General features: G+C 42.1%; 1 protein-coding gene across 1 annotated transcript; it reads left to right on the top strand.

The window, feature by feature from the left end:
* The first annotated feature begins 2,630 nt into the window (after positions 1-2,630).
* On the top strand, positions 2,631-8,142 carry LOC120730412 (E3 ubiquitin-protein ligase TRIM21-like). Its single transcript, XM_040026806.1, has 2 exons — positions 2,631-2,737; positions 6,228-8,142. The coding sequence occupies exon 2, from the start codon at positions 6,237-6,239 to the stop codon at positions 7,893-7,895; it is 1,659 nt and encodes a 552-aa protein (XP_039882740.1). The 5' UTR covers positions 2,631-2,737; positions 6,228-6,236; the 3' UTR covers positions 7,896-8,142.
* The last annotated feature ends 4,938 nt before the right edge of the window (positions 8,143-13,080 follow it).

Raw genomic sequence — 13,080 nt, 5'->3', positions numbered from 1 at the left:
AGGAACTACCAGACCCCCGTCATCAACAAGTGCCCAGTGGAGAGAGTGGACAGCTTCAAATACCTCGGAGTTCACATCACGCAGGACCTGTCATGGTCCTGTCACATCAACACCGTGGTGAAAAAGGCCCGTCAGCGTCTCTACCACCTCAGACGCTTGAGAGACTTCCAACTGCCCTCCAAGGTGCTCAGGAACTTTTACTCGTGCACCATAGAGAGCATCCTGGCGGGAAACATCTTAACCTGGTTCGGGAACAGCACCATGCAGGACAGACGAGCTCTACAGAGGGTTGTGCGGTCAGCTGAGCGCACCATCCGCTCCGAGCTCCCTGACCTGCACTCAATCTACAGCAGGCGGTGCTGGACCAAGGCCAGGAAGATCGTGAAGGACCTCAGCCATCCCAACAACGGACTGTTCTCTCTGTTGAGGTCAGGAAAGCGATTCCGCTCCCTGAAGACCAACACAGAGAGACTGAGGAGGAGCTTCTTCCCGCAGGCGATACGGTCTCTCAATCACACCACCACACAGTACTGACCCACACATATGGTTCTTACACACACACTGGACTTTCTGGACTTTGTTTTTGCACAACACTGGTCACTATATTCTTCATTTCCGGTTAATACTTGTACAGCTGCTGTTATTGTGTATATATTATTTATATTTAGATTTCTTCATACATTCTTATATAGTTCTATATTGTGTATTTTGTTGTACAGTTATTTTATTTTCAACTTTAATTTATATATTTTATCTTATTCTTCCCAGTTAAATTTACCCTTCATTCTAATTTGTGTTGTACAGTTATTTCATTTTTAACCTTAATTTATATTTTATTCCTTCCTAGTTAAATTTACCCTTTTTAATTTTTCATATTTATTTCCTATCTTATTCATAGCCTTTCCTTTTTTTTGTTTTCTTTAGGTCACGAGCAGTTGTCCAAGCATTTCACTACATATCGTACTGTGTATGACTGTGTACGTGACAAATAAAATTTGAATTTGAATTTGAATTTGAATTTTGAATTGCTGTATAAACTTTGTGTAAACCTGCATACAGTGGTTTTTATTATTTACTCTCAGCCTGCAACCTTCATGGAGGAGGTTCAGTTTCAGCTAGGTGACCCTAATAAACAGGAAACTGGGGCCATATCGCACACAGGTGTGTCAGACGTACTTCGAAGCTGTAAACACGAAACTGATTTTAGAAGATGATGTCCAGCTCATCACAGCTCTACCGTCTTCCTTTCCTCCCTCCCTCCCTTCATCTTTCTAACTCTGCCTCACACACACACACACACACATACACACATGCTCTCGCAGGCTGTGTCCTTGAATGCTAAAAGCCAGAAATAGACCAGTCAAATCAGACACCAGGCTGCCTGGAGGTAGGAGCTGGGAAAGTCAACCAAACTTAAACTTCCTATTTGAACTGGCCTGCTAGAGGAACGCCAGCTCACCTGGCACAGACAGAAATAAGTAGATAAACAGTGTGTAGGAGATGGAGCCCAGTATCTCAAAATAGGATCAAATTTGAACCATCAGCTTCACCTTGAAGCTTTGCTCTGAACAAGAACTCAGGGAAAACTTTGCACAGCCATCCTCACAGCCGGGCCTCACACACCATGGCCAAGTCCTAGACACGAGCCTACCACAGCCAGATCTTTTGTTAAGCTCTGTTGAGCCAACCATTTCTTTAACGCTAACCAGTAACTAGTTAACGTTAACTTCATGAACTTCTTCACAAATAAAGTTTTGACCATTACTGAAAAAATGATTCAGAATCATCTCACAGACGTAACATTATCTACAGCTAGTTTCAGTACCATAGATATTTATTTAGAGTTTTTTCTCCAATTGATCTTTCTGAGTTAGCTTCAGTCATTACTTTCTCCAAACCATCAATGTATCTTTTAGAGCCCATTCTTACAAGACTGCTCAAAGAAGTCCTGCCATTAATTAATGCTTCAATCTTAAATATGATTAACCTATGTCTTCATGCATGCTCAATCATCCAGGTAAGTAAATTCCAAAAAGTTGATTCTGTTTATCTGAACATTGCATCAATATGCAAATTGACAATTTGCATATTAATTTGCATACCTGACAGCCCATTGTTCATTCAATGGTGCTAGTTTCAGTCATTGTGCAAATGTGCTGTTTATATTGTTGGGGAAATCTGCAGTCAGCGGAGACTGAAGAATCACTTGGATGAGTGATGAAACGTTTCTTCCACTGAAAACGCTACGTCCAGATGAGTCAACCTTTTGGGATGATCAACCTATCTCTAATAATCGGCTATGTACCACAGGCCATCAAGCTGGCAGTAGTTAAACCATTCATATTCAATTTAAAGCATCATTTCAGCTCAGAAGAAACATCTGTCAGCTTCAGTGTCCACCAGAAGCTCTCAGTCTGCTGTGGAAAAAGGAAATTCAGGTGAGTTTCTTCTGATCACCTGAGGCCTTCATTACTGTGTGAACTTTACCCACACACCACTCTTCACTCCTCCCACCTGCTGCATAAAGTCACTGAGTATAAATTCCTGTAAAGGCAGAGGCAGCAAACACAGACACATAGCTGCAGATAGAGGCGGAGCAACAACTGAAAGACGAGAAGTTCAACGTCATTCTCCAGAAGTGAAAGTGTGAGAGAGCAGCAGCAGAGCTGCAGTTGAGTCCTGTTTGTCTCTAAAATAAGACTCACTGGAGTCCATCGGGTTTTTCTCAGCAACAGCGGTGAGTGCAGCTGAGTCTAAATAAATATCAACAAAAGTAGCTGTACATGACGTTACATCTGTTAGATAATTATGAGTATTTTTTTCTCTAATGGTTAAAAAAAAATTGTGATGAAGTTCATGAACTCATTACTAGTTAACGTTAAAGGAATGCTTGGCTCAACAGAGCTCTGACTTTTCGTCAGCCTGGCTACAGTGCTGAAGAGAAACCTGGGGTTGTTCTTATTTTCTTCAATCATTAATGAATAGTAAGATGTTCTAGCTTTATGTGGGGCTTTCTTATAGAGCAACAAACTATTTCTCCAGGCTAAATCATGATCTTTTAATTTGTGACACGCCATTTCCTCTCCATCTTACGAGTTATCTGCTTTAAGCTACATGTTTGAGAATTATACCAAGCAGTCAGGTACTTCTGATTTGAGGCCTTAGTTTTCACCGGAGCTACAGTATCCAGAGTCATATGTAGTGAGGAGGTAAAGTTATAAACAAGATAATCGACCTCTGTTGGGGTAGCATTCAGGTAGCTGCTCTGCTCTATGTTGGTACAGGGCATTGAAGAAGATAACAGTGGGTGAATTATATTCTTAAACTTAGAGCACTTTCAGAAAGACATGCACTGTGATGAAATCTACTCCCCACTGCTGTGTAGTCAATTATTGTAAATTTAAATATTACTGGGAAATGATCAGACTAAATACAGTGTGTTTGTTACTGAGTGAGTAGAGCTTGTTAGCAGAGCTATTCTTCTGTAATATCAGTAAATCAGTGAATCTCAGAATTTTTATTTTACTTTATTTTATTATCATGAACAATAAAAACAGGAACAGGAAATTAAATGTAAGTTAAATAAGGGTTACATCAACAAAACCTCATTCATGAACTGCTGATCAAATTCAGGATCCCAGACAAAGAGCTAATTCCTGTGCTGCCATGATTAGGGCGTCTGTGCTGTCTTTCAGTCCAGCTTTGACCAGTCACTGGTAAGATTTCTGGATGTCAGCCACTTCCTCTGTCTGCCAGTGGTACATACTGTCCAGGAGCCTCCATGATGGTGGCTCCTCTTGCTTCTCTTCTTTCTTTGGTTTCTGCTACCTGAGGTATTTACTAAGCACATGGTCAGTTGTGCTTCGTAAATAACGAAGCACAACTGTGGATGTTTGTTGTCTCATCCTGGACCATGTTACTGACACTCACTAGTCCCCAGCCTCCTTCCTTATGCTTAGTGTAAAGTCCCAGGGTGCTGGATTTAGGGTGAAACCCTCAATGCAATGTCAGGAGCTTCCTTGTCTTGATGTCAGTGACATCCATCTCCTCCTTTGGCCAACTTGCCGTGGTTTAGATACGCCCTGCCGTATCTAAACCACGGCAGGGCGTAGGCGTTGATTGCCCAGGTCTTATTCTTACCACTCAACTGACTCCTCAGCGCTTGCCTGATCCTCTGCAGGTATTTGGTGGTTGCGGCTTTCCTAGTGTCCTCTTCATAGTTCCCATTTGTCTGTGGGATTCCCAGGTACTTGTCCTCAGTGTCTGCAGTGTTACCTTCTTGTGCGATCACCTCAGTTCTGACTATATTCCCTCTCTGTTTTTTACCATCCAACTACACTTCTCTAGTCTGAATGACATTCCAGTGAATCGATGTCTCGATCGGTCTTGGCACACAGCTTGATGTCATCCATGTAAAGATGGCTGGTGATTTCTCCAATTCACAGTCGGTATTCGTATGCAGTCTTGTTAATGATTTCACTGAGTGTCATGGCTGTGCTGTGTGGCAGGTAGGATGTAGGACCCAAATGCAGGACTCAATTTAAATGAAAATGGCAGCTTTATTACTGGACATAATACTACATTTATACAGAAAACAAAACAGAAAACAAAAAACTAGAAATAAAAAACATAAAAATAAAACTAAAGAACTAGGAAACTAAGGAACTAAACAGGGAAACAGAGGACTAGGAAACGGAGGAAACACACAGCAAAGATGGTGTACGACGTGACAACAGACAGAGGAAAACACAGGGCTTACATACACCAGGGAGTGAAGAGGGAATGGGAAAGAGGAGGAAAACACAGCTGGGACTAATCTGACATAAAGAGACAAAGGGGAAGCAAATCTCAAAATACTGAACACAGGACATAAAACTATCAATGTAAAACAGGAAATGCAAGACAGGGAAAAACAGAGCAAACATGGAGCACAGAGACAAGAGTAGAAACTGCAACATCACGATACGACTGACTGTGGAGACACAGGGAACATAGAGACATGAAACGTCCGACATGGGAAAGGCACAGAGTAGACATGGGAAATACATGGTGGTGATGTGTACATGGTGATGTGTGCTATTGACTTTAAGTTGGCCTCTAGTGTTGTGCGCCACGTCCCCATTGAGTTCCCGATGAAGGCTCTAAGGGTCCTGTTGATCTTGTAAAGTTCTAGGCAAAAAGGCTCTTAGGAAAATAAAGTGTCACAGTACTGGATCTGTGACCCAGTATTTTAGTTTTATTCCGTTGTTTATTGTATTTTTCACCATGTTTCCTGTTTTATTTTGAAGGAGTCTTGTGTTCTTTGTTCATTGTATTTAATTTCACTTCCCCTGTCCCGTCATTAGGTTCATGTCAGTCAGCTGTTTCCCCATGTGTTTTCACTCCCCCTAATCACTCTTGTGTGTATTTAGTCAGGTCACACACATTATTACTCTCCGTCATTGTCACTGCCACTTTACTTCATTTTTAGTCCAGTTACTATGATCTCATTCATTCAGTAGTATTGCTCAAACTCCACAATGTCCAGTGCCATATTCCTCCCGTTCTTTTCTGTGTTGTGAAGTCTCAAGGCTTTACTTCCTCCACCAAGCTTATTATTGTTTCCTGTCATTCTCTAATAACACAAACCTCCATGGTCAGAATGCCAAGAGATTTTTTTTAATGTCATCATTGGGTATTCTGTTTTGTTTATACACCAGTTAGTGATGTACCACTTTGGTAGAGTCCTCAGTCTTAGCAAGTAGCACTGTATCTGGATCAGGCTAGGCACTGTCGTCACCAAGAGTCACTAGCTGTGAGCGGAGAAACCCTTCCAACAACTTCCTAATAAACAGCTGACTGTTTTTATTTATATACTCGTTTTGTGTTACTGTACAGCTCTGTTGTGTGTCATCTTTCATCAGTCCTTCCTGACGTTTTCATAAACTCACTGAATTAATCCCAGTTGTGTCAGAAGAAATGACTGACAGTCATTTCTTCTCAGAAGCACCACAGAGCACAATTTGTGTGTGTGTGTGTGTGTGTGTGTGTGTGTGTGTAAAAGGTTAATCTTTGGAGAATTTTAAAATCAGACATTCTGAATAAACTGATTTTGACATGTCACACTTTTAGGTTCGAATTTGTTTGGTTTTGTAAAGAGCACAATACTGAAGTTTGTTTCTCTCTTTTTTAAAATGAAATTTAAAGTGAATTTTATATAAAATGTGTTTCTTTTCTTTCTCCGTCAGAGTGCAGACATGTCTGCTGTGAGCAATCTACGATATGAAGATCAGTTTCTGTGCTGCATCTGTCTGGATGTGTTCACTGATCCAGTCAGTATACCATGTGGACACAACTTCTGCAAAACCTGCATCACTCAGCACTGGGACATGAATGCCATGTGTCAGTGTCCTATGTGTAAAGAGACTTTCTACACTAGACCTCAGCTGAGGATCAACACTTTGCTCTCTGAGGTGGTCGCTCAGTTCAGACGTGAAGTTCAGCAGAAGGCCAGCAGCAGTAGCTCAGAGCAACAAGCTGTCAAACCAGGAGAAGTTCCCTGTGACATCTGCACTGGAACCAGACTGAAGGCCCTGAAGTCCTGCCTGGTGTGTCAGGAGTCCTACTGTCAGACTCACCTGGAGCCTCATCTGACAAAGAAAGGTCTGAAAAGACATCAGCTGATTGATGCTGTGGAGAACCTGGAGGGCAGAATGTGTAAGAAGCACGATAAACCTCTGGAGCTGTTCTGTAAGACCGACCACACATGTGTCTGCATGCTCTGTTCTGTTTTAGACCACAAGAACCACGAGTTTGTTCCTCTGAAGGACGAATATGAAGGAAAGAAGGCAGAGCTGGGAAAAACAGAGGCTGAAATTCAGCAGATGATCCAGAAGAGACGACTGAAGATTCAGCAGATCAAAGAGTCAGTGAAGATGAGTAAAGGTGATGCAGACAGACAGAAAGCAGAAGGTGTTCAGGTCTTCACTGCTCTAAAGAAGTCTGTCGATAGAGGCCTGAAGGAGCTCATAAAGGAGATTGAAGACAAACAGGAAACAACAGAGAAACACGCTGATTGTCTGATCAAAGATCTGGAACAGGAAATCTCTGAGCTGAAGAAGAGAAGATCTGAGGTGGAGCAGCTCTCACACTCTGAAGACCACCTCCACCTACTCCAAAGCTTCTCGTCCCTGAAAGCTGCTCCACCCACCAAGGACTGGAGAGGAGTCAGCGTCCGTCCACCATCATACGAGGGGACTGTGGTGAGAGCTGTGGCTCAGCTGGAGGAGACGCTCAGGAAACTTATGAAGAAGAAGCTGTTTGAGGCTGAGCTGAAGAGGGTCCAGCAGTATGCAGTGGACGTGACTCTGGATCCGGATACAGCAAATTCTAAACTCATCCTGTCTGATGATGAAAAACAAGTGCACTGTGGTGATGTGAGGAAGAAACTTCCTGACAACCCAGAGAGATTTTCTCCATGCCCTAATGTTTTAGGAAAGCAGAGTTTCTCTTCAGGCAGATTTTACTTTGAGGTTCAGGTTAAAGGAAAAACTGACTGGACTTTAGGAGTGGCCAGAGAGTCGATCAACAGGAAGGGAAAAATCGAACTGACTCCTCAGGATGGTTTCTGGACTGTGTGGCTAAGAAATGGAAATGAATACAAAGCTCTTGCTGGTCCTCCAGTCCCCCTCTGTCTTCAGTCTGGTCCTGAGATGGTGGGGGTGTTTGTGGATTATGAGGAGGGTCTGGTCTCCTTTTATGATGTAGGTGCTGCAGGTCTTATCCACTCCTTTACTGGCTGCTCCTTCATTCACAAACTCCACCCATTCTTCTGTCCCTGTAAGAATGATGGTGGTAAAAACTCTGCACCTCTGATCATCTGTCCTGTCAATCAAACTGAGTCGATCAACGACTGATTTTATTTGATGAAGGGAACAAATAAGCATATCCAATGTAAATATTCTACAGTCTCCATGTTTTCTATAGTATCTGTTTATTGGGGACTCCAATTCACACTTAGATTTGATTTTCATGGAATTTGATGTAAACAGAAGAAAAGTTAAATCAGCAAATGCTCCCACTAATGGAGACTTGAAATGAAGACCAAATATCAGTGAATAAATGTCAAAAAGCTTCATTTCAAAATAAAGTTTGTTAAATGCTGGTTGATTAATGGATGATTAATAACAACAACAAATAAAATCTTTCCAGTCAGGGTGTACAAGGCTAAGTGTTAAGCTTAGCCTTGCTCTGGTGAAAAACGTCTGCTGAAATGTCAGATTCTTCTTTAGCTCTTCTACCTTCTGTAGTTTCTGCTCTGTATTTAGGCTTTTCAGCTTATCCTGATGTTTTGTCTCGTAGTGCCGTCTTAAATTAAATTCCTAAATTACAGCCACATTAGCTCCACGAATAAGACACACAGGTTTACCAGCAATGTCTGTAAACATATATTCAGCCTTCCAACGGTGCTGAAAGGCTCTGTTTTCAGAATCAACTTTTCTCTTCGCCATTGTGAGGGGCTAGCTTTGCAATAACAGAAGTTTGTCTTAAGTGACGCGGGAATGTTCCCAGCTAGCCTAGCATTCAGCAAGGAGGCTTGTTGTTTGTGTGTTATTAGCACCTCATATCGTCGGGCTATGCATAATGTGTAATATAATACTAAATCTATTTAAAATGGTCTCAAGGGCTGGATATAAATGTACGCCGGGCCGTCAGTTGTTACAGACGGGACAGACATGACTAGGGGATAGGAAAGAGAGAAAGAAAGATGAAGGAAAAGAAAAACAGAGGGGAAGAGGGACAATGAGAAAGGGCACTTAAAAAGAGAAAGAAAAAAAAACTCCTGGATCACCTGTTGAGAGAAAAAGAAGAGAAAAAAAAGAGAGCAACATAATAAACAAAACACCATCGCATTAATCTAGCTAAGCGTGAACAGCAGTAAATACTAAATATTGAATGTTGTGGTGCAGTACGCAGGGCTGACAGCGCACAATGTGCTTTGAGGTAGCAGCCAAGAAAGGTGTAGTTTATGTCTATGGACAGTGAACACCCATGTGCACACCTGTGTGGATCAGCGCGCTTGTATTCAACAGGTTTCCCTATGTAACAGTCTTCTAAAGGGTGTAGGGAGCCATAGCCCTGTCCCCCAGGGCATTTATTTTTATTTATTTATTTATTAACCTATATTTAACCAGGAAGATCCCATTGAGATTAAAAACCTCTTTTTCAAGGGAGACCTGGCCAAGATAGGCAGCAGCAGATGTCTCACAGTTACAGAAATTACTCAAACACAGGCAGCAACAACACACATGCAACAATAAGTGAAAGAATACAAATAAAATAAAAAATAAAATTCAATAAAATTCAAATAAAAATAAAAGTCAGTTAAAATGACAATCAATCTAATTGAAACAGTTGCATGTTATGGACTTGGCCTCAAGGATTTATAGTTTAGATTTAAAAGCACTTAATGAAATTAATTCAGTCATTTTCCATTCCTTCTACAGTTTGTTCCAGGCCAAGGGTGCTAAATGGACAAAAGCTCTTTTACCAAGTTCAAATGAAGCAGGCATGGAGGAGATCCTCCACTTTGGGGCCTCTGGATGTTTGGCCAGTCTTATGGGATTTTGAGCAGGTGTAACCGCTTCCATTAGTCGTTGATAAGCCAGGACTGTGCCAGCTCCAATCAGCAAGAACCCCGTTATCATGGTTCCGAATAGGTAGATGCCTTCAACGTCCTGCATTGAGAGTACTGCCAGGCACACGACCTGCCACTTCTCCCAGCTGTCCATCGTGTGTCCAGCAAACGTCCCTGCAGGTCATTCAGGCTACCCCAAGCCCAAGCTTCTCGTCGAGAAGACGGTGTCAATTTTATGTAATCCCAATTTGATGATCAAATCCAACATTTCTTGATTTAGAGAACAAGACAGAGAGAGTCTCTGAGAACTAGACAAGACTAGACAAGGACAAGAGAAGCCAAGCAGGAAAGTTAAGGGAGGGAGAGGGCTCTTGGCCGCCACCAAGAGCCAGATGAGAAAAGTTGTTTTGAAAAGAGCTTTCTGTGATTGTTGTGGACCCAGTGTCCAGTAAACATGGGATAATAACATCTGTGAAGGTTCTCAGTCATCCAGGTCATCGTAGTCTAAGGAGCTTGGAAAGAAAAGCGTCTGGACTTCTTTAAGTTGCTTGAAGATAGAGCTGGGCGATATAAGATTTTTTCATATCACGATATGTTTTTTTCATTTCAGGCGATAACGATATATATCACGATATAAGCCAAATAACTATATTTGTAAGATTTAAATGTGCCGTTGCTCACAAGTAAAATGTGAAATAATCAGCAGCTTGTTTTGATTTAAATATTTATTTCCCATAATAAGTTCAACAGGGTAGATGTACTTAAGGAACATGAGACTTTTTCAGATAAATAAAGGCAAATATTGCAAACTACACAAAAGGCAGCCGCTAAAGCGTTTAAGTTTCAAAATAGAACAAACGAAACAGACTACTAAATTGTCAATTCCACTTAGAAACAAAATATTAATTCTAAAAATAAATCTTAGTTTGTTTTACAGAAGAACAGACAAAATTGATTAACTTTTGTCAATATCAAATAAACTGAGAACTAAAAGGAAATTCTCAATCTCTCCTTGTTGTATAGCTTAGCTTTTCAAACAGTTTTAACAGTTACTTTAGTCTGACAAAAGCCGAATGACGAATTAGTGCTTCCAGTCAGAGACTGAGGCTACGTCCACACGTACACGGGTATTTTTGAAAACTGAGATTTTCCGTTTTCGTTTTAAAAAATAATCCCGTCCACACATAAAGGCAGAAATGAAGGAAAACGCTGCTATGAACATGCCAAAGCAGCAGGTGGCGCTAGATTCCTAACCGTGCAGAAATGTTGGCCAATCAGAAGTCTAGAAGCATCGGTGGGAAAAAGTAAACAAAGCTGGGGCATAGAAGCAGAACCGAGTCGTATGTGTGGAGGGACAGTAACTGTGTGTATATTGTAAGCATTTAAACACTGCAGAGAGTAGAATTAACAGTAACAGTATTGTAGAAATTCATTTCACCAACACAATAACGTGGCGCACAGTGTGACGTCAAAAAATGCGCACACCTTTGACGCTGCGTTTTCTCCGTTTTTCTAGTCCACACGTAAATGCAAAAACGGAGTTTTCAAAAATATCCACCCTGGCCGGAGTTTTTAAAAATCTTCGTTTTCAGTGACCAAAAACGCCGTTTACGTGTGGACGAAAGGTGCAAACGCATAGAAAAATCTGCGTTTTCAAAAATACCCGGGTACGTGTGGACGTAGCCTGAGCATGCACCAGTTTATTGTATTTCCAGACTTGCTTTCGGCACAATTTACAGTGAACGCTACTCTGTTTTTTGTCAGACTTGAAATAGCCGAAATACCTTCACACTACGGAACTTCTATGGCTCTTCCGTTCGACAATCTCTCCGGCATTGGAACCATCATCTGTTTTCTCTTCAGTAACCTTCGGTCACGCTCGGTTGATTTTTCTAGTCGGCGCACTCATTTCCTCCATTACCCGGGCGGTACGGTGGCTGGCTGCTTCCCAAACAAATACACATGTGCGGCTTGGCACTTGTGCTGTACGTAACAAGTCACGTGACGTGACGCTGCGGCTGTGATTGGTTCGGCTCTGCGCTACTTAATTTGGATTGGCTGTTCTTTTTTTTTTTCTTTTTTTTAAGAGGACAAGAGCGGCGAGGTCTATCGCAATAGTTTAATTTTTCTATCGAGAAAAAGTTATATCGCAATACATATCGTTATCGTTCTATCGCCCAGCTCTTTGAAGACCTTTCACCTCTCATCCAAGAAGCTAAGATAAGATAAGATAACTCTTTATTGTCATTGCACAGTCATATATAGTACAGTAGTACAATGAAATTGGAAAAACTGTCCTACGTCGGCACTACATATAACACAACACGACACGATATGACACATCACAACGCAACAAACAACACAACACAGTATATTAACTTAGTATAAAAAAGAAGAATAAGTGTATGTGTATTGCACACTGTTATTATTGCACATTAATTATTATTGCACCCTGTTATAAATATAAATATTATTGTTATTGTTTTAAACATTGTTACCTCCCCCCTAAAAAAGTCCAGGGAGGTATCCAGTCAGGTCAGCTATTTACATTGATTAGGGCTATTGCCCTGTTGTAAAAGCTGTCCTTGAGTCTATTTGTTCGGGACCTCAGCAGCCTGAACCTCCTGCCAGACGGCAGCAGCTTAAACACCCGGTGTCCTGGGTGTGTGCAGTCCCGTAGGATGCTGCGTGCCCTCTTGGGACAGCGAGTGCTGTACAGGTCCTTCAGGGAGGGAAGAGGATGTCCAATGATTTTTTGGGCCATGTTGATGACCCTCTGGAGTGCCTTTCTGTGTGCTGTGGTGCAGCTGGAGAACCACACACCGATGCAGTATGTCAGCACACTTTCAATGGAGCAGCGGTAGAAGACGGTCAGCAGCTCCTTCTTCAGGTCCATTTTTCTGAGGATTCTCAGAAAGTGGAGACGCTGTTGAGCCTTCTTTAAGACCGCAGAGGTGTTAGAGCTCCATTGGAGGTCTGTGTCTATGTGCACACCCAGAAACTTGAAGCTGGAGACCCTTTCCACGCACTCCCCGTTGATGCTGACAGGCTGCAGCTCGGACTTCCTCCTTCTGAAGTCAACTACCAGTTCTTTTGTTTTGGTGGTATTGAGGTCCAGGTTGTTAACTGCACACCAATCTGACAGCCTCTGAACTTCAGCTCTGTACGCAGTCTCATCTCCCCCTGAGATGAGCCCCACCACAGTGGTATCATCTGCAAACTTGATGACTGTGTTGTCTGGGTGGGAACTAACACAGTCATGTGTGTACAGAGTGTACAGTAGGGGACTCAGTACACAGCCTTGTGGAGAGCCAGTGTTGAGGCTGGCTGAGGGCTGAGGAAAGATGAGGCCCCACTCTAACTCTCTGTACACAGTCTGAGAGGAAGTCTCTGATCCAGCGGCAGGTGGTGGAAGGAAGTCCAATTTCCAGCAGTTTAACTATTAGTCTGTCTGGGAGTATCGT

Source organism: Simochromis diagramma, unplaced genomic scaffold (genome assembly GCF_900408965.1).
Source record: "Simochromis diagramma unplaced genomic scaffold, fSimDia1.1 OVJJ01000293.1, whole genome shotgun sequence".
Classification (NCBI taxonomy): Eukaryota; Metazoa; Chordata; class Actinopteri; order Cichliformes; family Cichlidae; genus Simochromis; species Simochromis diagramma.
This window is presented reverse-complemented; position numbering and strand designations above follow the sequence as displayed.

What these genes read in the sequence shown, in the direction of transcription:
- LOC120730412 (XM_040026806.1), top strand. Translation starts at nt 6,237, where the DNA reads ATGTCTGCTGTGAGCAATCTACGATATGAAGATCAGTTTCTGTGCTGC.